The 27,111-nt window shown below is 39.4% G+C and overlaps 2 protein-coding genes across 23 annotated transcripts in view; one reads left to right on the plus strand and one right to left on the minus strand.

Annotated features, from left to right (window-relative positions):
• MBTD1 (mbt domain containing 1) overlaps nt 1–5,895 on the minus strand; it is a 67,847-nt gene extending 61,952 nt beyond the window's left edge. For 4 of the 22 annotated variants that reach the window (XM_055576245.1, XM_055576252.1, XM_055576244.1 and 1 more), the window contains exons 1-2: nt 5,663–5,895; nt 4,716–4,779 (exon numbers count right to left, since the gene is read on the minus strand). Coding sequence is in view for 4 of the 22 variants with exons in the window: in XM_055576230.1 (XP_055432205.1) it covers nt 5,379–5,399 (21 nt within the window). In the remaining 18 variants the exon portion in view is untranslated. Of the gene's footprint in view, nt 1–227; nt 290–710; nt 806–4,715; nt 4,796–5,378; nt 5,635–5,662 lie in introns of those variants that run through there. The other 18 variants (XM_055576243.1, XM_055576240.1, XM_055576232.1 and 15 more) reach the window with 11 other exon arrangements.
• A 106-nt stretch (nt 5,896–6,001) lies between these two features.
• Nucleotides 6,002–27,111, plus strand: part of UTP18 (UTP18 small subunit processome component) — a 53,007-nt gene continuing 31,897 nt past the window's right edge. Inside the window, exons 1-7 of the mRNA XM_055576253.1 lie at nt 6,002–6,408; nt 8,545–8,657; nt 11,796–11,894; nt 14,514–14,581; nt 20,745–20,833; nt 22,708–22,833; nt 22,924–23,098. Of these exons, the coding sequence (XP_055432228.1) occupies nt 6,043–6,408; nt 8,545–8,657; nt 11,796–11,894; nt 14,514–14,581; nt 20,745–20,833; nt 22,708–22,833; nt 22,924–23,098 (1,036 nt within the window). The 5' untranslated portion in view covers nt 6,002–6,042. The remainder of the gene's footprint in view (nt 6,409–8,544; nt 8,658–11,795; nt 11,895–14,513; nt 14,582–20,744; nt 20,834–22,707; nt 22,834–22,923; nt 23,099–27,111) is intronic.

A 27,111-nucleotide genomic window follows, 5' to 3' on the forward strand; every position in this document is an offset into this window, starting at 1 on the left:
AGACACAACTTAGCGACTAAATAACAACAAATTAATAATATAATCTCAGTATGAATAAACTAATCAAAAGTTAAACCAATTCTCCATTATCCATACCAATAGAGTACAGTGGCCCATATAACTGTCAAAGTTTTATATTTAACCATGGAATGTAAGTTTCCCAGAATCCTAAGTTTGAAAGTTGTACATGTAAACCGATGAAGTTCAAAATAAGAATTAATATTTACTCTGTAATGACGCAGAGAAGCTATGGAGCTACTCAGTTCTTGCTCTTCTCTTCCTCATTCCCCTATCAAAATACAATTTACTGGGCTAAACATAAGTGCCTTCATGCTTCTTAAGCTTACTATTAGGACAAAAATAAACAGTAAAGATTTGGGATTGTTGGGCTTTTATTTCCCACAAGTTCAATGTGAGAGAACATATCTATCCCAGTGATAGAATCATTAAAACTGAAAGCAATAATATCTTGAATATCCCACCCAGAGAAACTGAAAAGTACCCAAGAAGGATAGGACAGTATTCTACATGACAATATTCTAAAATGTAAAGCTACAGTGAGCAAAAGGAAGTTATCTTTGATATATAAAAAATATAAATTTCTATCTCTTTGGGTTCAAGTTCTGGTACTTCATTACTTAGGACTTTGGATGTAACAATTATTTGGGTCTCAATTTCCTTCTCTTCTAGATCAGTAAAACACCACTTACCACACAGGAAGATGTCTGAAAAATAATTCGTATGAATGGGCCTTCAGTTCTTCAGAAGACAGTTATGAATCCTTAAGTATGAATCTTTTGAAAAGCTAATTAAAAATAAAATGACCTCATCAAAATTAAGTCTGAAATGCACTAACCTAGATGGTCTTTAAGATCATTCATATTAGGTATCAATTCCATCCAAATAACAGAATTCATACTAAGGCTAGGCTAAAGTCTAAATGTATTTTAAATAATCAAACAAGAGCTTTTATGAATCTTAATGTAACAAAAATAGGTTAAATAGGTTATTCATCATCATGTTAATTTGATATACCTAAAAATATTGATGTAAAATGATGACATTCTCTTGGTGTTTATCTTTCAAAAAAATATTTGTAGCTGGTTGCTCAAAATATGTACAACCACTAATAGTAACTATAGGGTATTGATAATGGGACAGTTGAAACACAATCAAGTGAGTTATTTCTCTGATATATAAAATAATCTGAAATTAATAAAAGTTTTAAAGTCTAATAGTAGAGTGAATAAATGGTATTATCTAATATGTACTGAGTAATATACACAAAAATCATGCTAAATACCAGAAATGCAAAGAAGTGTTAAACTTAATATGTATGTCCTAACACTAGACTATAAACTATCCCAAATAGTTGGGAGGACAAGAAATTACTAAATTAATGAGTATTGTATATAACTAGTTCTATAAATATGAATTAGATAATACAGTGAAAAGGGAAAAAAGAAAAAGGCATTCTAGAAAGATATCTTAACATTTTACAGTTTACAGCAGCTCACATTTTACTATATAGCGGTCATCACATTTGACTGGAGGTTTATGGAAACCTTGGGAGGAAGGCAGGACTGATGTCTGGCCCTTACGTAGATGAGGAAAATGAAGCTTAACAGATCACAGGTGAGGAAGTGGCAGAGCAAGAGCCGGGCCAGTCTGACAACTTTGTCCACAGCTCATTTCCACTATGCTACGTTTTAAGTTATCAATCCTAAACGTCAGAACTAGAAAGCGCCTCAGAAATCTTCTCATACAGTGTTTCTCTAACTGGTCTGATAAAAACTTTTCTGAAACATGCATTTCTAGGCTCCACTGCAGACCTACTGAATCATAACCTGTAAGAGAGAGGTTTATATTTTTATAAAACACTGTCCTCTATGTGTATGTCCAATGTGGCAGACATGTAGCTATTTAAATTCACACTTGATTAAATCAGATTGGAAATTGGGTTCCTTGGTCCCACTAGTTACCTTTTTAAGAGCTCAAGAGACACCTGTGGCTAGTGGCCACCATACAGATGGCACAGATATAGAACAGTTTTATCACTGCAGAAAGTTCTATTGGATGTTAATTCTTGACAACCCTTCTACTCTAAGGATGAGAACACTGAGGCACAGAATCTTGTCCAGCAAGGGCTACGAAGTTATTTAGAGGCGGAAATGAAATGCTAACCTAGTCTGCCAGTGCCCCTCATACTGTATCACTTCATCCCCTCAACTTCAGGGTTTATTCAAATGGGAATTATTTTCTTTCCACCCTTCCTTGTGGGTTGCAGTAAAGAAAGAAGAGAAATTCTAAATTTGTGGGAAGAAAACTTCTAAAAAAAAAAGTATTTAAAATTCATGATTAAATCAAATTATTTTGCAAGTTTTATACAAAATTAAAAGTAGCCTTGGACAGTTAAGAATATACTAGTGTTAGGAGGCATATCTTAGTTTAACTGTTGTTAAGTCCTTCCTCTTCTACCATCCTGATGTTTTTCTCTCTCTTTTGAATCTGAAATTAAATCATACATTTTCTTAACATTATAAATGTGAAAAAGTTAAATTTTCTTTTGCAAACATTCCATTTTAAAGATGAAAAATTGAGAAACAAAGGAGCAACCAAAAGAATACTGACTTCTAATTTTAGGATGTGGTTACTCAAACCACTGAGAACGCTTGGCTTTTAGTAATCTAGTAGTTTATTATTTACAAAACTAGTATGCTGTTTTCACTTCTGAGCTATAGTTTTACCTTCCTTTGACTACTATGTTACATTTAAAACAATTTAAATTGTTTTCATTTCCAATGTAACTGAGGGTTTGAAGCCTCTGAACACCTATGGTTTATACACTAATTAAATCAACATATCATCAGTCATAAAAATACATAGTATCTTCTTTAAAAATAAAACCAGTTGTTCCTGTCTAGTATGTTTACGATGCAAATATCTCCAAAGTCAGTCAACGTAAGTCATGACAATTCACATTTAAAGTGAATAGGAACTTGGGAACTCCACATTAATGGAAACTTTCAAGATAGAATTATACAGCTCCATTAACTTTTATCACTTATCTAGTATTCACTCCCCTGTTAACTTTTAGTGACTAAATTTAGTGAAAGTATGTGTCAAAGTGTATATAAAAAAGTGTGTATAAAATAAAAAAGTTGGACAGTTAAAAAACTGTCTTAAACATAAGATACTTATGAACAGATCTTTACTCAAGACAGTTTTTGCCATAATGTGCAAAGCACCCAGAAGCCCAGAGTATGGTGTTCTATATAAATAGAAGCTACTTGTTATTCAGAGAAGGAGGTGGTACAAAAAAAGACAGCTATTTTCTTTCTAACCACTCATTGGTGTTGAGGTAAACAAACAAAAAAAAATACAGCGTGAGCACATTAAAATACTTGGAGAGCAACAGTCTACAAACTGTAAGAAAGGGAGAGAAAAAAATTTCTGTGCTCTAATATTTTAAAGAGGGGGCTGGGAGTTTAAAGTGAAATTTATTCTCTGGCTTTTATACCAGATTCATTGGTGGTGGTGTTTAGTTGCTAAGTTGTGTGTCTGACTCTTTTGGGACCCCATGGACTGTAGCCCGCCAGGCTCCTCTGTCCATGGTATTTCCCAGGCAAGAATACTGCAATGGGTTGCCATTTCCTTTTATAGGGATCTTCCCCACCCAGGGATTGAACTTACATCTCCTGCAGGGGCAGGCAGACTCTTGACCACCGAGCTACCAGGGAAGCCCACCAGATTCATTACTTTTACATTTTATCTGTTATGTCTTGACTACCGCTTCACCACATTAGGAAGAGGAAAACGTGTGCCCCCAAGATTCCTATGCCAATAAAACAACTTTTGGAAGCAGCACAGCTCACCAAATGAAGGAGAATATTAGAAAAATGCTAAGTGACAGTAGTAGAACTGAACTATCTCAACCACTGTGTGGTAACTACTGGAGCATACCAATGTAAGCAGCATGAAAAATACTGCAAACTCTACGCAAAGATTATAAAGTATTGTAAAAGTTTCAAATCTCATTAAAAATTGGAGGAAAAAAAATAGAGAAAGTATTGTGAAGGAGGGGCCTTGAGAAGGAAGCCCAGCTTGAAAGAAGAACATAGTTCCGAAGGCAGGGGGAGGAGTGCAGTTCTTCTGATTATTCCTCTACCAAGAGCTGCTTCCTATAGGCTTTGGTACTATCTCCAAGACGCGATTTTAGGCATACTTAGGAAAAGTTACTTAGACATAGAGAAATGTGCTTTGGGACAAGATTCTGAAATTTATAACTTAAAAAAAAAAAAAAAAAAAAAACCAGCGAGAGAAAACAGCCATGAAATCCCTAGATCCTATTTTCCAAGCTTCCTGCAGAAAAACAGCATCCATTCTCAGACATATAAGCCAGCACATCTGAACTGACCTAAGCCAAGTTTTCAGCCGGCCCTCACTATCTCGTAAGCCCTCCTTCCCCCACTTCCTGGCCGTTCTTTCCTGGCACACAAAATATAGGCCAATGAGCAGTGGGGTGGGTGAGGAGGATGTGAGAGAAAATTTGAGAAGTAATAAGGGGAATCCATTTAACAAAGACATGAATGAGACTGAAGAGTCTAATAAGGATAAGCAAACAACAATCCTAACAACTGAACAGAAAGGGCTTTCCTGGGCAGCAGCGAGCGCTCAGTGTTTGGAGGGGTTTAGGCAGAGGCCAGGCTACCTACCACTTGTCAGGGAGGCTGCACAGGGGACGGCGGCTTTGGGTGACCTCTAATGTCTCTTCCGACTCTGAAATGTTAGGATTCTTATTTCACAAAAGAGAATACAATGGTCATAAAAGCCCACCAAATTAGAACCCTTTTAAAAGGCGACTACTTCCCAAACACCACTCCCACCTCTCCCTCCCACACGTGCCCACTCCGCCCCTTTTCAATTTTTCCACCTCCACGTGCGAAACGCTTCGCGGCGCCTTCCCACGCAAAGCACCCAAACTCTGCCCCGCGGGAGACGTGAGGACTCCACTCCCCGACCCTGGGCGGTCAAAAAAGGAAGTCTCAAATCCAGTCTTTCTCCCCCAGCCAGAGCTAAGGGGGGTGGGGTGGGGTGGAACGAAGAGAAGAACTTTCTTCTAAAATTTGTTTTCCAGATAGTGAAGGGGATAGAGAGAATCCCGGGGAGTCCAGGGCTGAGGGGAGTGGGGGGAGGGGACACCCCCCAATCGTTTAACGGCCGGCAGGGGGAGGGGGGCTCTGGAGGTGGAGGGGGCGTGGGATAGGAGAAGCAGGCCTGGGAGCGGGGTCAGGGGGCTGCACGGGTTCCTGGGGTCAGGGAGCTGCGGGCGTCCCCCCCATCTGGCACACAAAGCAGCTGCCGCGCTCGGCTCTCACCAGATCCTTTGTGTTTTCCATCAGGGCCTCATGGGTAGGGGTTGTCCGCGCTCCCCGGGCCCGCGGCGCCCCCTCCCGAGCTGGGGGCAGGCGCCTCTCCCCGGGACTACGGCGACTACAAGGGAGCCCCGGCTGGGCCCAGACTGGTGGCGGCTACGGCAGCCCCCGGATTTCCCCCCTTTAACTCGGGTGGCCCCAGGATATCAACAACATTAGCATAGCCCTCCCTCCTCAACGCGCCTGCGCCGTGACCCGCGCCCCGATTGGCCCGCTTCCCTACATACCCTCCTCTCTGTCTTCCAGCGTGGGACCCTCTGCAGGCGCCGTACTCCAAGGGTCGTACCAAGACGAAGGGGTGGAAAAGGCGATTGGGGCTCGTGTAAATCGAATGGTTAAAAAGCCATGAAAAAGAGTAAAAGTTTCAGCCTGTCATCTATAGCTTTCTTTATATCCTTTCAATCAGTTACAGCTGCGAAGTTATGTTGGAAAAAAATTTCCACTCCAGTCACGCCGCTTCCCCCTCCACCCGGAAGATTGGTCCTCCCGGAGGAACTCCCACACGGGGAGGGGCTCGTGAGGGGAGTGGGCGTTACACAAGAACACAGTGTTGGTCACATGCTCAAAGGCGGTGCAGCCTTCTTCCGGCCACCTGCGGCCTCAGCGCATGCGCAGTGAGGTTCCACGTGAGCGCCTGCGTTTCTTCTCAAACCCAAAGATGCCGCCGGAAAGAAGGCGCAGAGTGAGACAGGACCGTAAGACCCAAGTGAGGCCGGACCGGAGAGCCGGAGCGCGGTGGGGCGGGCCGCCCCGAAAGGCTGCCTCCTCATGCCAGCAAAAGTCGCTGGCCTGGCCGCGCGCGGCGGCCGCTGCAATCTCAGTTGAGGCGGAGGAGGAGAACCGGCTCCGACTGCGGAACCGTCTGATGCTAGAAGAGGACAAGCCGGAAGCAGAGCGGTGCCTGGAGGAGCTGGTCTTCGGCGACGTGGAGGACGACGAGGATGCGTTGCTGCGGCGTCTACGGGTCCCGCTGGTGAGGGAGGCCACCTCGCGCTGCTTGGGCCCGCAGTGGGCTGCGAGCCCCCGGGGGCGGAGCCTGGGCGCTGGGGAGCGGTGCCTGGAAGCGCTCAGGTGGTAGGGAGCCGGGAACACGGGCGCCTTGGGGTGCCAGCTTTAAAGTCCTGGGAGGGCGGAAACCGCGCCTTTCTTCGCCCGCTTGGGAGCCGCTGCGCCAGGTATCCAGTAGGCGCTCAATACATACTCGTTTGCGTGCGCGCGCGCACAGTCGCTTCAGTCCTGTCCAGCTCTGCAACACTGTGGATTGTAGCCCACCAGGCTCCTCTGTCCATGGGATTCTCCAGGCAAGATTATTGGAGTGGGTTGTCATGCCTTCTCCCGGGGATCTTCCAGACCCAGGGATCGAACTCGCGTTTCCTAAGTCTCATGCATTGGCAGGCGGGTTCTTTACTACTAGCACCACCTGGGAAGCCCTCATACTCGTTTAGACTGTTTTAATCGTGAGCATCTTTTGTGGCTCATCCCCACTGTCTTCTCCCCCTTAGTCGTTGCATCACCTGCCTCAATACTATGCAGTGATTCAGGAGTTCTGCTTCGTTTGCGAAATCAGAATTCCTGGGCACAGGACTGGCAGTCTGTTTGTGGAATTAGAATTCCTGTGCACAGGCCTGGGAGTCTTGTCTGATGTTTTAACAATCATACCAAGTGATTGGCCAACTTTTGTATTCGTCTTTTAAATATTTGTGAGCCAATTTGGCGGCAGATTCTTTTCCTGGCGGTGAAAACCCTGCATGATTGATTGATTATAATGATTATAAATTTTTTGCACGCTTAAAAAAAAAAAAATCCTTTATCTGGCTTATCTTCCAAGATAGGAAGTCCTAGGCAATTACTAGGCACTGGAAGAGAAACAGCAATGGACAAAAACTGGCAAACATCCTTGCCTTTTTGGAGTTAGATACTAGTGGCAGAGGCAGAAGATAAAACTCAACTATGTCAGTGAAATGCTGAAGAATAAAAAGACATTCAAGAAAGGAAGATTAAATTTATGTAGAGGGAGCCTATACAATAATGCATAGGGTAGAAGAGCAAAGCCTTCCTGAGAATTACTCAATTTGATAAAGAAACAGACGTAGCAAGTATCAGTTGATTGCCAGAACATCCTTTGGGTGCTTATGAGAGAGGTTGCGGAATCTAGCTGGGAGATAGAGAAATACTACTGGGAAAATGCTGAACTATGTGATGGTTTCCCAGTCAGGAAAAGAAACTGTGAAATGGGGTTTATTGGGCTTTGAAGGATCATAGGCTAGTAATAGAGCAGGTATAAATCATTTGAACATACCTATCGTGGTTTTGGAGAAGGCACCGGCACCCCACTCCAGTACTCTTGCCTGGAAAATCCCATGGATGGCAGAGCCTGGTAGGCTGCAGTCCATGGGGTTGCTAAGAGTCGGACATGAATGAGTGACTTCCCTTTCACTTTTCACTTTCATGCATTGGAGAAGGAAATGGCAACCCACTCCAGTACTCTTGCCTGGAGAATCCCAGGGACGGGGGAGCCTGGTGGGTTTCCATCTATGGGGTCACATAGAGTCCAACATGACTGAAACAACTTAGCAACTTATCGTGGTTTTGGGAAAGCTCAAGCTCACTTCAGGGTAAATTCTGTGGTCTAGATTTAGATTTGATTGTATAGTATAAAGTTTCTTAAGTAGGTAGGGGATCAAGAACAGTTAAGAAAAATAGAGAAGTGTGTCTAAGAATATGAAATATGGTTTAGTCATGACATTCAATCATGTTATTTTATTTTTGGTGTCAGTCTGCCTCGGATCCTGTGATTTGTGTAGTTCTGTGATTTTCCCTGCTCTTTTATCTAACTTACCTTTTACTCTTGTCTTTTTTGATCTTCTCAGCTAGTTGACTTTTTCTCCTAGACTGTTCTATCTTACCTCACCTGTCCAGTGGGTGATGCATTTCTCTATCTCTAATCTGGTTTTCTCTTCTGCCTCTAGCATTTGCTGTGGTAGTATTCTGTCCCATAATTTGATCAGAGGGCCATAAAAACAAAGCATTCTACAAACAGTGTAACTACAAAGTCTGCCACCATGAGATAAGAAAGACTCAGTGCTTGTGGGTATTTTGTCTTCTCTAGGTTCAAGTACAGGAAGACTCAGATGACTCAGAAGTGGAAAAGGAAGCAAAAGATAATTTTCTACCTCAGAAGAAGCCAGTTTGGCTGGATGAAGAAGATGAAGATGAGGAGATGTAGGTTGCCTAATTTTTTTCTGGAATCCCTCTGGATGCGTCAGAAGTTGTTTTTCAGGTTTTAAGAACGTTCTCTTTCTGAATATGTGATTCTGTGAAGATTTAAAAAGTACTGGAAAGTATATGGCAAAGACCATTCATATCCCATCGCCGAGGGAGAACCACGGTTAGTGTGCTGGCATGCATCTCTCCTCTCTTCTGTGCTCTACAGAGAAGCTAAGAGAGCACAGTGTTTGGGGGTCAGACCTGAGTTTGCTTCCCAGTTTGGCCAGTTCCTAACTGACTACAGGCCAGTTTGGAACCTGTCTTTTCTCCTTTGTAAAATGGAGATAGTAACTATATCAGAAGGCTCTTGAGATTAAATACTATATGTAGAGCTCTTTACACATGCCTGAAATGGAGAAAAGACTAAAAAAAATTAGCCATCATGCACAGTATGTACTTTAATTGATGAGAATGTATTGTATTGCAAGCATGTCTCCCTAGTTAAAAAAAAAACTTTATAAACACTTTAAAATGGATATGTTATCCATTATATGATTTAACCATAATTTACATGGGCTTCCCAGGTGGCGCTAGTGGTAAAGAACTCGCCTGCCAATGCAAGAGATGTAAGAGAGACAGGTTTGATCCCTCGGTTGGAAAGATCTCCTGGAGAAGGGCATGGTAACCCACTCCAATATTCTTGCTTAGAGAATTTCATGGACAGAAGAGCCTGATGGGCTCCGAGTCCAAGGGTTGCAAAGAGTTGGACACGACTGAAACAACTTAGCAAGCACACAAGCATAGGAAGAATGTACTGTATTACAAGCATTTCTCCCTAATTAAAAAAAAAAACAAAACACCTTATAAACACTTTAAAGACTACTATAATGGATGTATTATAATCCATTATATGATTTAACCATAATTTACATAGCTGTTGTTGGGTAAGTTATTTTTTTAAATTAATGTTGAGATGGGCATGTTTATGCATAAACCTTTTTCTTTTAAAATTAAAGGAAGATTCTTCTTTTAAATTAGAAAATGAATTTATGAAATCTAAAGCCAGAAGTTGAAGCCACAGACAGACAAATATGCAACATCACTGGGGCAAAGGAGCTTCTGTATTGAACTCTGCCACCACTTATTCTTAGAACTGGATGCCAGATATTCCACTGCTGCACCCTTGAAGGAGTGCAGTGATGATGGAGTTGGGGGTGAGGATGAGGATGCAGTGAGGAAAGAGGGTAGGTTTGAAAAGGAAGCAGAGGATGAGGCTCCAGTCTGTCAGAGGTAGAATAATTTAATCAAAGAGGAGACATATCTAGGGTTGTTGATAATTACTACCAGGCTGACTCTGAAGTTCTACCAGTTTACTTCTCAATTGAAAAGTATTTGTTTTACTCTTTTTTGAAAACCGTAATTTCTGTTTTCAGACCTTGTCAGTTTAACGGGTGGGAAATACCTACTTAATTTTTGTTGAGAAGATAGATCAGTTTTTGTTAGTCATTGGTATCTCTTAAAAGTAGTCTCTGTTATGTCTTTGCTTGTTTTGTCCACTAAACACTGTTTCATTTTGTTTACTTTTCAAATAAAAGTTGAATGTGTTTAAGGTGTACAACATGATAATTTGCTATACATATACATAGTGAAGTTATTACTGCAGTCATGTAAATTAATTGCATTTCCATTTCTTCAAAGAGTTACCATTTTTATTTGTAGTGAGAGCACTTGAAATCTCCTCACTTTGCAAATTTCCAGTGTGTAATATTAACTGTAGTCATGCTTTGCATTAGCTCTCTATCCTATATAACTGCAGCTTTGTACTCTTCGACCAGCATCTCCCTGTTTCGTCTACCTTCTCACCCCTGGTAATCGTCATTCCACTCTTTGCTTTTGTCTGTTCTTCTCTTCAGAGTCCACGCATAAGTGAGACCATGCAGTATTTTTCTTCCATGTCTGTTTTATTTCACATAGTGTTCATCCATGTTGTTGCATATGGCAGAATGAGACTGTTTATTAATGATTTTAGTATATTAGCTCCCTACGTAATTGAGAATTTCAAACCTTTTAATGTCAAGTTTATTGCACATTATCTTCTAGCTTTAAAAACTATATAATTTTATTTATTTTTGGCTGTGCCATGTCTTTGATGTTGCTTGGGCTTTTCTCTGGTTGTGGAGAGTGAGGGCTCTTCTCTAGTGCAGTGTGCGAACTTCTCATTATGGTTTCTTCTCTAGGGTGTGTGGGCTTCTGTAGTTGTGGCTTATGGTCTCAGTAGTTGCAGTTGCCAGGCTCTAGAGCTCAGGCTCGGAGAAGGCAGTGGCACCCCACTCCAGTACTATTGCCTGGAAAATCCCATGGACGGAGGAGCCTGGTAGGCTGCTGTCCATGGGGTCGCTAAGAGTCGGACATGACTGAGCGACTTCACTTTCACTTTTCACTTTCATGTATTGGAGAAAGAAATGGCAACCCACTCCAGTGTTCTTGCCTGGAGAATCCCAGGGACAGAGGAGCCTAGTGGGCTGCTGTCTCTCGGGTCGCACAGAGTCGGACACAATTGAAGCAACTTAGCAGCAGCAGAGCTCAGGCTCAATAATTGTGGCGCTTGGGCTTAATTGCCCCACAGCATGTGGGATCTTCCCAGATCAGGGATCCAACTCGAGTCTTCTGCAGGTAAATTGCCTACCAGTGAGCCACCAGAGAAACTCATCTTCTCGCTTTTTGTTTGCTTTTAAGTTGGTTTTAATATTGTTTGGCACAGAATATTCAAGTATATATGTAGTGAAATCTTTTTTTTTTTTTCTGATTTTAACAGTAAAAAGTTCTGCATCAGAGAGAAAAATATTTACCTATATTTTTCCTTCATAGTATTTTAAAGTTTGGGTGATTTACCTGGAATTAATTTTGGTGAATGGCTGTAAGCTGTGTCTAGAGAAGTCATGAATTTGAAATAGCTCACCAGAGGGTGAATTAGGTGACCTGAAATATTAGAGATTTACTTTTTATTTCTGGAAGAATGAAGAATGTATATTTAAGATGTTCCACATCTTATAAATCTTGGCCTGTGTTGTTTGCTCCAAATACTAAAGGCAACAACTGTTAATGTTAATTCTTTAAGTTAACTAAAGCATACAGTTCTATTTTTTTTTGTAGGGTTGACATGATGAACAATCGTTTTCGGAAAGATATGATGAAAAATGCCAGTGAAAATCAGCTTTCAAAAGATGAGCTTCAAAAGAGACTTAAAGAAGAGTAAGTGTATTTTATTTTGACTTGTTCAACCTTTGGCTGTAACAGCTTCTTGGGTAGTCAGATTTCCATTTTGAATCATAAAAGAATTGTCCTTGGAAAATGATTTAACTTTATTATGAGGGAGCAGAGAGAGAACACAAGTACAAAAAACTTGGAATCCCACTGTCCAAGTATGATCAATGATATTATTGTTCACTTGCTTGTTAGTTGGTATGTGGTAAATCATCTCTTTTCCACAACTTCTAGGCTCTTGAGGTTGAACAGAACTGGAAAATACATATTTTAATATAATGATTTTTTATTGAAACATTTTATTAATTCAGACTTGTGTACCTTTAAAAGTATTTTAAGGTATGTTTATTTTTTGTACTGAATTTTTTTTATATTCCTAGAGATTCATTACATTATCACTATATTTTGACAGATTTATTGAAGTATAATTTACATATATTGAAATTCACCCTTTTAAAGTATCATTCTGTAAATTTTGTTTAGTAGGTATAGTCATGTAAGCCCATGACAATTAATATATGTAATCAAGATACAGAACATTGCTTTCACTCAGAAAGTTCTTTTATACCCCTCAATAGTCAGCATTCTCTCTTCATCTTCTAACTCCATTAGCCCCTGACAAGCATTGATCCATTTTCTGTCTTTATAGATTTGCTTTTTCCAGAATGTCATATAAATACAATAATACAGTATATAGTTTTTTCAGTCTGTTAAACCCATTTAGTGAATTTGTTATTTCAGATATTTTCCAGCTTGAGAAGATCTTTTCAACTAGACCTTTCATTTTGTTCTGTTTAGTTGCTATTTTTCCTTTTATTGTGTTCATACATCCTTTAAATACTTGAATATATTTGTATTAGCTGTTTTATTTTATTTTCTATTAATTTTTATTGGAGTATAGTTGCTCTACAAAGTTGTGTTTCTGCTGTACAGCAAGGTGAATCAGCTATACATGTACATATATTCCCTCTTTTTTGGATTTCCTTCCCGTTTAGGTACCACAGAGCATTGAGTAGACTGTCCTGTGCTATGCGTTAGGTTCTCATTAGTTATCTATTTTATACATAGTGTATATGCGTCAATCCCAACCTCCCAGTTCATCCTGCCCCCCCCCTCCGCCCCCATCCATTACCATACACTTGTTCTGTACATCTGTGTCCCTCTCTGCTTTGCTGTATCACTTTTCTAGATTCCACATGTAAGCAATATTACATGATATTTGTTTTTCTGTTTCTGACTCACCTCACTTTGTGACCGTCTCTAGAGTCATCCACATTTCTGCAAATGGCACGGTTTCATTCGTTTTTATGTGTATTAGTTACTTTTAGGTCCTCGAGCGCTAATCCTGTCAGGTCTTTCATTTCTGTTGATTGCTTTTTTTTTTTTTCTTCTGGTTATGGTTCATATTTTTCTGCTTCTTTGTAAATCTAATAATTTTGATTGTATTCTGGGCAGTGTGAATGTTGTTCAGTGCCTGGATTTTGTTTTTTGTTTTCAGTGCGTGTTTAACTTTGTCTTGGCAGGCAGTTAAATGACTTGGAAATCACTTTGATCCTTTCAAGACTTGTTTTTAGAGATTTCTTCTATTCGAGTAGCATTTATTCTAGGCTGGTTTAGCCCTATTAAGATGTGACCTTCCTGGGATCTCTGCTGAATGTCCTGAGTGTTCAATAAGGACCCTTCCTCTGACTGGTTGAACTCAAATGTCTGAACTTTGGTTCTGTGCAACTTAGATCCGTCTAGTAGTTCCTTGCTTGACCTCATGGAATTTTATTCTGTGAGTGTGTAGCTTAGTATTCAGAAGTGTCTGTGGACCCCCTGTGCAAATTTCTGGAGCTCATTCTCTTCCTCTTCTATAGTTGATTGCCCCTCAAATTCCTGTTGTCTCAGCGTCTTTCAAGTCTGATCATTTTCCCCTTACCTCTGTGTCAGGGTCTTATAAAAATCCCTTGAGGGGAAAATCCCAGTAATGGCATGGCTCCCCTTGTTATTTCTCTTCTCTTAGGGATCATAGTCCTATGTTGCCTTTTGTCCAACTTTTGAAAACAGTTTCATACATTTTGTCCAGTGGGCTTAGTTTGGTGGACTTGTCTATGATTCTGTTTTAAACAATTAGAATGATTTTTGCAGGCTTCTACATACCAGAATGTAACTAGCATGCTTCTCTTGGAGCTTACTTTTTCTAGGGTGAAGTGCTCCCATTTTAGTCAAAGGATATACAATGAAGGTTTGTTTATTTTACCATTCTGGTCATTTTCTTTCATACATGTTCTAGTATTCTATTGTGTATTCTGTTAGCATTGATTTATAACCGCAAAGAGTTTTCTATTTCTTAATCACCAAATCTTGTGTGTTTATATATGCAAATAAGGCAACAGCAAATGTAATTAGTAACAACAAATAGGTATCCAGGTGTCCTGTATCCCGGACTAGTTTAGATGGTTATCAATTTAGGCAGGTTGGGAATATCCTGTGTGACTAGCCCTTCTGTTCTTCAGGATAAGAACTTCTTTGGAAGAGATTTCTATTTATGTTCTGACCTATATTCTTTAAATGTACCAAAGTATAAATACAGTGGTCCCTGCAAAATTTTATGTTTTTGCTTAGATTTCAGCATGCTATGGGGGGAGTACCTGCCTGGGCAGAGGCCAATAAATGGAAAACACCTTCAGATGGTGAGTGTTGACACCTCTGTTTAAATTGGTAACTAGATTCCTAATGTTGTTCTGTTATTATTTGAGGTTTCTCATGAGACTCATTAATGTTTGAAATGTCTTTTTTTTTTAAATACCTGGTCTTGAAGTCTACCATTTCTCTGAGGGAAATGCTTTTACAATAATGTAAGACTTAATAGTATACTCTTTACTTGTAAAGGCAATAATGGATGAATTTTGTTTTGTTTTCTTCAACAGAACTATGTTACATTATGACATAGGATTAAGTAAAAAAAATAAATAGTAGTGTTATTTCTTGATTCAGCGCCCCTTCCAAAGACATGAGCAACTGATTTAGCTATCCACTAGGAAATGGAATGTTTTGCTAAGGAGCACCTGTCAGGTCAGACCCAGATGATTACATACTTCCTAAAAACCTATTTTTCAACTCCGGATTTTAAGTTTGACTTGTACCAAAACTGTTTTCTACCGTTAAGATCTTTGAGTTTAGATGTTACAGTTTGGCCAAGACCTGATATGAGTTTTTAGAGTTACAAATTTTAGACTTGAAATTGACCTTTGAAATCCTTGAGGGATTCTGCAGTGTAGCCTTTCATTGTAATACAGGAGCTCCTTTCTTAGCATCTTTGATATCTGATGAATTTCTATTTGATTGTCGTCATCACCTCTCCCTTCCTTCTCCCAACCTATGTCAGTCCTGGTATTCAAGTATAGGGAGCCCTTACAAGGAACCAGTTTTATACATTTCTGATAGAAAACTCAATCAGTTAGTAAGCAGAAACTTACCTTCTGGTTTCCAACTAGATACTTTTAGAGGTTGAGGGACTCTTAGTGATATAACCTGACTCGATCCACTGCAAGAAGCTTTTCCACAACAGCTGCTAGATGATAACTTAACCTCTGCTTAAATATATCAAATAATGTTGTGCTCTTTATTTGGCTGTTTCTTACTCTCTTCCTCTTTAAGAACTAATTGTTCTAATTTTTTACTATTTTGAAATTTAATCTTCCTACTCTCTAGTCCTGTGTTTTGAAGAGATATAATCTTACCTCTCTTTCATATGAAACTGTTCTGTTATTTGAGAAATATTTTTCCAAGTTTTTTTTGGTATGTTAATTATCTTGTCATCACTTTTTTTAACATGACATAATTACAAACTTTGGTCACCAGTTTACTTTCCTGAATGAAATACAATTTTATTATCCGTTTTAGAATACTGCATTCATAGAATACTCTATTTTAGATCCATGTAATTATAGATAAGGTTTTATGCTAGCACTGAAGCAGAAAATTTCCCAGATCCCAGTGGCTTAATCAGGTAGAATTTTTTTTCTGTGCATATAGTTAGGGTGGTGAGGTCATGTTCTACTTCAGGGGCCCAAATTCTTAGAGATTCTGCCATCTTATTCTGGGCCTTCCAGAGTTGCCGAAGGTATTGACGACTACCAGTTGACTTATAGGAGAAGTGAGAGAGGCTCACCAAGGGAGGTTAATAAAACCTGTCCTGCAAGTGCTACATGATACTTGCACCCCCATGTTTTTGGCCAGAACTCAGTAATGAGACCACACTTAACTGCATGGAATACCAGGAAATAGAGTGTGTCTTTGTGCCAAGGAGAAAAGGGAAACGAATTAGGTCAACAGTTAGCCAGTCTGTTACTATCTGGGATTTTGAAGTCTAATACCTTTATTGGACAGATGACAAGAGTAAGGTTCAAAAAGATACAAGTGATTTGTCCAAAGTATACTTATTGGCCAAGTGGTGACTATAATAACCTAGCTTCACAGTTTTAATCTCACAGTTATTTTTAAAAATTAATTAGTTAATTTTTGGCTGTGCTAGGTCTTCATTGCTGTGTGTGGGCTTTTCTCTAGTTGCAGTGAGTGGGGGCTATTCTTTATTGCAGTGTGCAGACCCTGGAGTGTGTGGGCTCAGGAATTCCATCACATGGGTTTAGATGCTCCATGGCATGAGGGGTCTTCCCAGACCAAGGATCGAACTCATGTCCCTTGAGATTTCTAACCACTTAACTCTGTCCCCTTAAGGCAGATTCTTAACTACTAGACCACCAGGGAAGTCCCACCATTTGTTATTTTTATCTATAAATACTAGATTATTATGTTTTTTTAAGGTTATTTTTTGTTCTTTCTGAATTACTTTTTTTGGCTCACTGTTATGTAAGTTCCCTGACCAGGGATTAGACCTGTGCACCCTGAAGTGAATGTGCGGAATCTTAACTCCTGGACTGCCAAGGAGGTTTCTAGATTAAAAGAGAAATACCGCCCCCCCACCCCGCTTTAAACATAACTATAATGCTGTTATGATCCATTGGATCATAGAAAAAGCAAGAGAATTCCAGAAAAACATCTGCTTCATCAACTGCACTAAAGTCTTTGACTATGTGGGTCACAGAAAACTATGGAAAATTCTTAAACACATGAAAATATCAGACCACCTTACCTGCCTCCTGTGAAATCTGTATGCAGATCAAGAAGCAGCAGTTAGAACCAGACATGGAACAACGGACTGGTTCCAAATTGGGAAAGGAGTACATCAAGGCTGTATATTGTCATCTTGCTTATTTAATTCATATGCAGAGTACTTCATGCTGGACTGGATGAAGCACAAGCTGGAATCAAGATTGCTAGGAGAAATATCAATAACCTCAGATACGCAGATGACACCACCCTTAATGGTAGAAGGTGAAGAGGAACTAAAGAGCCTCTTGATGAAAGTGAAAGAGGAGAGTGAAAAAGCTGGCTTAAAACTCTTAACATTCAAAATGTGAAGATCATGGCATCTGGTCCCCTCACCTCATGGCAAATAGATGGGGAATCAGTGACAGACTATTTTTGGGGCTCCAAAATCACTACATATGGTGACTGCAGCCATGAAATTAAAAGATGCTTGCTCCTTGGAAGAATAATTATGACAAACCTAGACAGCATGTTAAAAAGCAGAGACATTACTTTGCTGACAAAGGTCTGTCTAGTCAAAGCTATGGTTTTTCCAGTTGTCATGTATGGATGTGAGAGTTGGACTGTGAAGAAGGCTGAGCGCCGAAGAATTGATACTTTTGAACTGTGGTGTTGGAGAAGAGTCGTGAGAGTCCCTTGGACTGCAAGGAGATCCAACCAGTCCATCCTAAAGGAAAGCAGTCCTGAATATTCTTTGGAAGAACTGATGCTGAAGCTCCAATACTTTGGCCACCTGATGCGAAGAACTGACTCCTTGGAAAAGACCCTAATGCTGGGAAAGATTGAAGGCAGGAGGAGAAGGGGACATCAGAGGATGAGATGGTTGGATGGCATCACTGACTCAATGGACATAAGTTTGAGCAAGCTCTGGGAGTTGGTAATGGACAGGAAAGCCTGGTATGCTGCAGTCTGTGGGTTTGCAAAGAGTTGGACATGACTGAGCAACTGAGCTGAACTGATATGCTTGCAGTAATCAGTAATAATTCCTCAATATTGTAGTTGTGTTATTGTTGCTTTTTTGTCAATTTATCTACCCCTCCCCCCAGTCTTTTTAGATTGCTTTGTATTCTTGGTCTTCATAGGTACTCTTGAATCTGGCTAGATGCCTTTTCTAAGTTTTGCAAATTCTTGCCTGTTAATCTCTTCAAATTGTTTTTGTTCCATTCTTTCTTTCTTTCTAGGATACCAGTTACATTTATGTTAATTTTTTTTTAAAACATTCTGTGTGTTCTTTTCTGATGATTGGATGCATTCAGGGTGGTATGGCTATAGACTATTCTTTTCTGTATTTTCTTTTTGCTTTCTGTGCTTTAGTCTGGATAATTTTTTCTGATCCTTTTTCTAGACCACTAATTCTCTCCTCATGTAATTTTGATACCTGTTAAAACCATCCACTGGATGTTAAATTTTCATTACTGTGTTTTTCAGTTCTAGAATTTCTATTTGGTTCTATTTTTTTATGATAGTCTGAGATTTTGTTTTGTTTTTTAAGTCTTTACTGAAGTTGTTACAGTATTGCTTCTATTTGTGTTTTGGTTTTTTGGTCTAGAGGCATGTGGGATCTTTGCTCCCTAACCAAGGATCAAACCCTTACCCCCTGCATTGGAAGGCAAAGTCTTAACTGCTGGACTGCCAGAGAAGTGGCTGGTTCTTTTTTTAGTCAGCTAGTTTTCTGGCTTATTTCTGAGTCTTGTCTTTCAAATATGTAAAACATGTCTTTTAAATATGTTAAATATGTTAAAAATGAAGTTTTAATTTTTTTCTTTTCCTTCCAGTTTTATTGAGAGAATTGACCTACAACACTGTATAAGTTTAAGGTGTACAGTGTAATGATTTGACTTACAGACATCATGAAATGATCACCAAAATAAGTTTAGTGTATGTGAACATCCGTCATCTCAGATAGATAAAAAGTTATACACATAGAAAAGAAATATTTTTCCTTGTGATGAGATGTCTTAAGATTTTTATATCTTAACAACTTTGATATATATAGCAGAATTCTAGTTATCATGTTGTATGTTATATCTCTAGTACTTACTGATCTTATAACTGAAAGCTTGTACCTTTTTGACTGCCTTCATCCAATTTCCCCTTATGTTCCTCTCCCTCACCAATCTCTGGAAACCAGAGACCTGATCTCTTTTTCCATAAGTTTTAAACATAATATTTAAATTTTTATGTCTGATAACTCCATTATCTAGATCTCCTGTGAGGATTGTTTCCCCTTAGGTTTTCAGTCAGATTATACTCACCTTGTCATTATTGACTTGGTTCTGTTTCATTGAGTGGTGGGCATTGTACATGAAAAATAGTATCAAATAGAAAAATGGTACTGCACCTATTTGCAGGGCAGGAATAGAAGACATGGATGTAGAGAACAGACTTTTGGACATGTGGGGAAGGGAAGATGGGATGAATTGAGAGAGTAGCATTGACTTGTATACATTCCTGTGTGTGCGGTGGGGCTTCCCTGGTGGCTCAGGTGGTAAAGAATCTGCCTGCAATGCAGGAGACACAGGTTCGATCCCTGGGTCTGGAAGATCCCCTGGAGAAGGGACTAGCTACTCACTCCATTATTCTTGTCTGGAGAATTCCATGGACAGAGGAGCCTGATGGACTACTGTCCATGGGGTTACAAACAGTCGGACACAACTGAACAACTAACACATGTGTAAAACAGATAGCTAATGGGAACCTTCTGTATAGTACAGGGAGCTCAGCTTGGTGCTCTGTAATGACTTGGAGAGATGGGATGGGGGTGGGATGGGAGGGAGACTCCGAAAGGGGGGAATATGTATAGCATATATATAGCTGATTCACGTTGTATGGCAGAAACTAACACAATATGGAAAAGCAATTATACTCCAATTAAAAAAAGTAGTATTGATTAACTAGAGGTCTAGGACTATGATATATTTTTCTAGAGAATTTGTACAGTTGTTTTTGGGTAAGTGGCTGGGCAAGGGGTACTAGCAATCCTAAAACATTTTATTCTAATGAGATAGTACGAGGTTTTAAAGCTGGGTTTCAGGTCTTGGGAGATTTTCTTACGATTCTTTTATTTCACCTTTAATTTTATGTACTGCCTTTTGTGGCAACAATTTCAGAGCCTGGTAGTTTATCAGGTCCCTTAGGTACCCTAGAGGGCTTCTGGTGCTAGGTTTTGCCCCCTTAACCTGAAATACTCTGCTTAGCTTCTCAGCTTTCTTTAGGAGATTAATCAGTCATCTCCAGGGGAAGAGCAGGCCTATTACCTTTCTTTGAAGTTCTGACACATGGTTTGCTACCAGTGATCTTCCAGTCAACTAAAAGTTCTAGTTCTTTTTCTTGTGAATTGTTAAGCTAGATCTGCTGTTCATCCTGTTGCCAGTTTTGCCACAATTATGAGTTTCTCTCTTTAAATGTTGACTCAGTTTATCTTTATTTCATGTTCTTTTAGTCACTGTAGTGAATGTCTGCCTTTCATTCCAGAGTCAGGCTTTTAAACATATACATTGATGTGTTTGTCATTTCCTCTTTCAAATTTATTTTGCTGTTTTACTTTTACCAGTTGTAGCTTAAATAAAATGATTGAGATTGGGAGAATGGGAGGGGAGTTGAAGTTTGAAATACAGGTGTTTGGGATAGGTGATGGCTATCTCATTGATTCTAAAGATAAACTTATGGGTTTGTTTGACATAGATGAAAGTGAAGAGGATGAAGATGATTTGTTGCAAAGGACTGGGAATTTCATATCCACATCTACATCTCTTCCTAAAGGAATCTTAAAGGTGAGAATTAGTAAAATTGGGCCAAACCAGTTAATTACCTCAAATCCAAAATACTTTGACTTTCAGACCTATGGCTTTCTGTTATCTGTGGGATTAAATGTGCTTGCTGTCTTTTTGCCTTGATAAATATTTGTGTAAGGTGTTTTTTTTTTTCCTTTTGCAAAAATGATAACATTAAATTACGTTCCCAGGAATCTTTTATGATTCTTGCTTGATTCCTCCTTTTGCATTTCTCATCCTTTCTGTTGACAGGAGCCTGGTTCGTGCTGCATGGCAACAATTTCATGGCTAGACTCTCCATTTCCACTTCTTCCTCAACCATTCTTCCTACAGTAGCCTGAAGGGTCTTTTAAAAATAAAGCGTCATGTCCTGTCACTTTTCATTGCTCTTTGTAAGCTGTCGTATCATAGTCTACACTACCCTCTTCCTGGGATCTGACTTAATGCTTACGTCTTCAACTTCATCTCATCCCTTTTTCTCTTACTCCTTATTTAGGCTGCAGAGACCTTGTTTCTGTTTTCTGCACATGCTGAGTCCTTTCTTGCCTCTAAACCTTTGTTCTTGCTCAGTCTTCTGTCTGTTTTTCAAGCACAGCCAGTGGCAAACTCATTCTTACCTTTCTGCTCACATAATGCCCTAGAAATGTCTTTCCTGGCCTTCCTGTCTAAAGTGGCTTACTCAAGACTTCCCTAGTGGTCCAGTGGTTAAGAATCTGCCTTCCAGTGTGGAGGACTTGGGTCTGATCCTTGTCAGGGAACTAAGATCCCATGAACCACAGATCAACTACACCCAACTACGCCCATCCATTGAAACTAGAGAGACTGCTGCAAGAAAAACTACTGCATGTTGCAATAAAGATTCCCCATGTGCTGCAACTAAGACTTGATACAGCCAAATAAATCTTTTTTCAATCTTCTTTTAAAAAGTAGCTTACTCTAGTTACCTTCTAATTTACTCCTGTGTCCCACTTGTTCATTGTTGTAACCAAGTGCTTACCCAGCACTTACTTCAAATATCTGTCAAATGAACTGTTCTTTCTTTGATGTAATTTTCCCCATTATAAAATGATAGCATGTGAATTATATGAGAAAAGGGGATCTTATCATGATAAATTATTAGTGATTCTGTCTGTCCTTACTCTGAAGGTAATTCATTTAGCTCCTCATAGAGTGAATTCACCTCTGTTGAAAATGTAGTCAAAAACAGAACATCATATAATACTATGATGTTTTATATAATTTCATTTTTAATGCAGAGTGAAAAGCCTGTAAAAACAAAACAAAAGTGTGAAAATAGTCCAAATGACACATGAGATCATCATTACTTCAAACTAACAACCATATACTGTGAGAGAAAAACATTACCAATCCATACCAACCATTGCTGTTGTTCAGTTGCTGAGTCAAGTCTGACTTTGTGACCCCATGAACCGCAGCACACTGGGTTTTCCCATCCATCACTATCCTGGAGTTTGCACAAGTGGACATGCCAACCATAGAACCTTGGGAATGACCACTCATTGCCTTTTATTGTGTACCATGACTACAGCGATGCCAGAGTAGGAGTTTTAAGTAAAATTTCCATGGAAATAAAAATCTCCTAACTCAAATGGATATATCTCAGGGAAATGATTGTGTACTAGAGTTCCAAGGCATAACGATTTAATCTCCTTCTTTGAAAGATTGTAAAAATGGATTCTTGAATAGTGAAACATTGTACTAGAATACTAGTTGGTCACAGAGCTGTGGTCTTCTGGTTTTCATTCCAGTGCACTTTCTTTTGCATTGTAAACTATGATGTCTTTTATCATGCTTTAAAGAAGATAATGTTAACCCATTTGAATTGATAAAATTTCAACTTTATTTTTCCACAGATGAAGAACTGCCAGCATGCAAATGCTGAACGTCCTACTACTGCTCGGATCTCGTCTGTGCAGTTCCACCCTCATGCCCAGGTTGTGATGGTCGCTGGACTGGATAATGCTGTATCCCTATTTCAGGTATGTGGAGACTTGTAGTGAAAAGTGTTTATAATCAGCATACATGGTCTTTGGAAATAATCAAAAGGAATATTTTATAATTCCTTATAGGTTGATGGAAAAACAAATCCTAAAATTCAGAGCATCTATTTGGAAAAGTTTCCGATCTTTAAGGCTTGTTTTAGTGCTAATGGAGAAGAGGTTTTAGCCACGAGCACTCACAGCAAGATTCTTTATGTCTATGATATGCTGGCTGGAAAGCTAATTCCTGTGCATCAAGTAAGAGGTAAGGTTTCTGTTGAATATACTGACACCCACAGCCCACAGCTGAGTTTGTTTAACAGTATTTAGAACCACTTTTTTTTTTCTTCCCATAAAGTTCTTAAAAATAGAGTTTCTTTGGTTTTAGTGTGTAGAAAATGTGTTGTTGAGATAATGTGTTTGAATGAAAAAAGTGAACTGAGTTTATTGGGGGAAAAAATTATAGTTTGCAAATCTGTATTCCCCTAGAGTAGAAAGGCAGTTGCACATATTTGGCTGTAAAATCAGCAATTGCTGCAGCAGAAAGAATATGAGCCTGGGAGCTAGAACACCTGGGTTCTAATTCTTCAGACAAATTATTTCACTTCTTTGTTCTGAAATTTGGATACCCTCCAGTTCTTCTGGTGTTTGTTTTAATACAATTTTGATTTACATTTAAAGGGAAACAAAGCACTGCTTTTGGAAGTCGTACTTTGAAAAATGAACTACTTAGCAGATGTATCATCAGATAAAAATTTGTCTTTCCTCTGCCTTATCCATTCTTTGGCATTCTCCTACCCCCATTACCACAAAAGCACAGTGCCACCTTCATGAACCCTTGGGAACCAAAGCCTTGTGATTGGTTGGCTTAACATTATAAATCTTGGGAGGATGGGAGTTGGTGATGGACAGGGAAGCCTGGCATGCTGCAGGCCATGGGGTAGCAGAGAGTTGGACACGACTGAGCTGAACTCAGCACCTGCCACTTTGTGAATGCTCATTGATAACTACTGCCGCCGTTAAGAACAGCATATAATCTGTCTGATCACAATCAGATCACTTACCATGCTGTGGAATTTGGCTCTATTCTGATTAACCTGGACATTCTTTTTCTTATCAGTTGCACAGCAGTTGACCTGAAAACTCATTCTCTAAGCAGTAGCAACATTTATAATCTGACATCATTAAGTTGTATATCTTTTTTGCTCAAGGCCATATTATAAATTTTATCTGGCTTCTATTTTGAAAGCTCCAGCTTTTGTAAAACAGTTGTAATATTGATATTAGCATTTATTATCACTATATTTTGTGTGAAGTTAAAAGCAAAATGCTATGTACATGTAACTGGCATTACACAGTGTAAGTGAAACCGATTGGTGTCATTTCATGGGGGCTCTGAAGAACGCTGGTACCATAGTCCTTTATGTCTCAGTGCAGAGAGGAATTCAGCAAGAGCACAGTGGTGGATAAGAAGTTATCTATCAGAACGGCACACCTGTGAGGCCCCAAGCGCCCAGGAGAGAAATGCCATGCTCTGAGAACTTAGTGGTCTACAGTTTTCATAATCAAAGGAATAGTGAGGAGGGGGAGAACACTTCTTTGTCTTTCTTGAATAGATGCCATGTTTTCATCATGAACTCCTCCTCCAGATTGGGCACAGGAGTTTTCTTGTCCCTGTGTGATCAAGCTAGGTCCACAAATTTGTTTTTCACATGTGTAGAGCACATATCCTAGGGATCATTAACTTACTTAGCTCACTGGGCAAGATATGTGTCTCATGCCCCCATTGGTTTATGGTTTGGGAGCATGCCCTGTGCTTCTGTTGCTAAGCAAGCCTGTTTGGTTTTGTGGGTTAAGCAAACCTACTTTCTTGAATAATAATTAACTTACAGAGGTTCCATATATTTCTATTTTCTATTTCTCTTTCTAATCCCTAGTAGGATTAAATATTTAATCACCTATCTTGTCCCTTCATTCTCTCCTTATCATTTCCCCCCTCCAGGTGTTTACCCTTTTATTCTTAAAAGAGGGGGTAAGGGGTGAAGTTCTTTTAATCAGTAGCTACTTTCAGCTGAGAATGGGCATAGGCCTGTCAGGGGAAGGAGTAAACATCTGGCTGACTGTCCCTTTTTTAAATTTATTTTTAAATGAAACAGGTGAATATTTGTAATGATAAAAAGTATAATTCACAAAGAAGATAGACATCATAAACCATCAGACGCCTAATAACAAAGAAGCATGGATACATAAAGCAAAAATCAGAACAAATATAAGGGAAAAGAAAAAATAAGCATAGTGACACTAACATTTCTCTGAGAATATTTTATCAAGTGCAGAAAAAATAAGAATAGAAGCATCTTGAATGATGTCATTAATAATTTAAATGTAATAAATTTCTGTTTATATTATATTATATTAATCTTATATCCTACACAAATATATTTTGTCCCTTTTCTATTTGGAGAACTGCAAGTCAGTGTCACTCTGGTTAGCATTATCTTTTTAGTTCTCTTGGATGTAAAGCATTGAGGAATCTAAAAAAAAGTTTAGGAATCTAAAAAAATACAACAGTAAGCATCAAAAAAGTCATTAAAAGAGATTATAACCATAATTTTCAAGATCTGAACCATTTTTTCCCCCAGTGGTTTCCAAATCCAGAAGGGGTCACTTGAGGCCTCAATCTGTTTGTTTTAATTAGGCCCAGAGTCTCAGTGTTTTATATTTTAGAGTCTGTTGAGTCTTTTATCTCAGTTATAGATTTAATCCGTTCCTTTTTTTCTGTTAATATCGTTTGGTGATGAGGGTTCCTTTTTGTCCCTCAAGAGATAGAATGGCTCCTAATTTAGTTAATATGTCCCTTTTATTAAAGAACTAGGGCAATTAGGCATAAACAGAAGGCAATGTAGAAACAGCCGGTTTTTGATGTTACAGAAAAGGGGTCCAAGGAAAGCAGGCCCCTGTCTCTTTCCTGACATTGCCATTACATATTTCTTACAGTTGATAAGGTTTTCAGTCCTTTGGGTTAAGACCAAGAAGACGCAGCAATGTTTATGAGAAATTCTATCAAGTGGCCTGCCATTTCAGTGACCACCTGAGGCTCAGTGTTAGTTGTTTATATGCCATCTCTGGGCAGAGCCACTTCTAGCCTTGGGCCCTGTCAGTCTTTGGATTGTGAAACCATCTATGGTTGTGGGCATCTGGGGCCTTCACTCTGCCAATGCCCTGGCTGTTAGCAAGGGCACGTGGATCACTATTTCTTCTAGTGCCCCTTCTATCCACACAGGGCACACTTACTTTGTCTAGGTGCCCAGTACCCATGGCTTTGTAGTCTACCATGTCCAGTTTGGCCCAGAAAGTCTGGCCTCTCCTTTGGTGGTCCCTGAGTGGACAGAGCCATCGCAGTCATTTGAGCCTTTTCTTTTTCTCTTTGGGTGCCTTCAGCGTTTTTGGCCATATCCCAGTTATTGAAAACCAGATAAGCCAGTTGGAGTAAATCACTCATAGATGGTCTGAGGACCAGCAGTTTTTTTTTTAATTTTGTGCCTGATGTCTGGGGCAGACTGGGCTATGAAGTGCATAGCCAAAAGGGCTTGTTCCTTGAGGGAGGAGTAGTCCATATTTGTGTACTTTTTAAAAGCTTGTATTAATCACCCTTGAAAAACTGTAGTATTTTCATCCTGTCCTTGTTTTTTTTTTTTAATAACAGGGTTCTCTGTGAACTTTTTTATACCACTTGTTAAACAGTTAATCATATGGTCCCATCTATCTCTATCAATAAAATTTATCTGATGATTGCATTGTGAATCTGCCTCAGGGAACAGTGTTGTTCCCTGCCTGGTGTGCTGTATGGCCTTACTGGGCTGCCATTTGGTTAGCATGGGCTCTGGCTACAAGAGGCTTGGAGCCTTGGCTCCCACCTGTGAGATAGCCCTTGTTGGAGCAGCCATTTTCATGAATACAGTAGCTTTCACCAAGGCAATAGTTAGCTATATAAGAACTTCCTTCACATGTTAAAAAATCCACCATATAATTTAATTAAGATTTGTACTTAACAACTTTAGATGTTATCCCTTCTACAGTAGTCCCCCAACCAGGCGTTAATGTCTAAGAACTTGCCACAAAGGAATAGAACAGAAAAAGTCCCCAGTGAACTGGTCTGGCTGCAAATTGGAAATAAAGGATCAGCATTTTTAAAGGTTGGAAGGAGGGAAAGACTGACATTAAGGCTCAGGAAGTCATCCTCCGTTGGGCACTTTTAGTAATTGGGGGGAAAGTACC

Source organism: Bubalus kerabau, chromosome 4 (assembly GCF_029407905.1).
Source record: "Bubalus kerabau isolate K-KA32 ecotype Philippines breed swamp buffalo chromosome 4, PCC_UOA_SB_1v2, whole genome shotgun sequence".
In the NCBI taxonomy this organism is placed as follows: domain Eukaryota; kingdom Metazoa; phylum Chordata; class Mammalia; order Artiodactyla; family Bovidae; genus Bubalus; species Bubalus kerabau.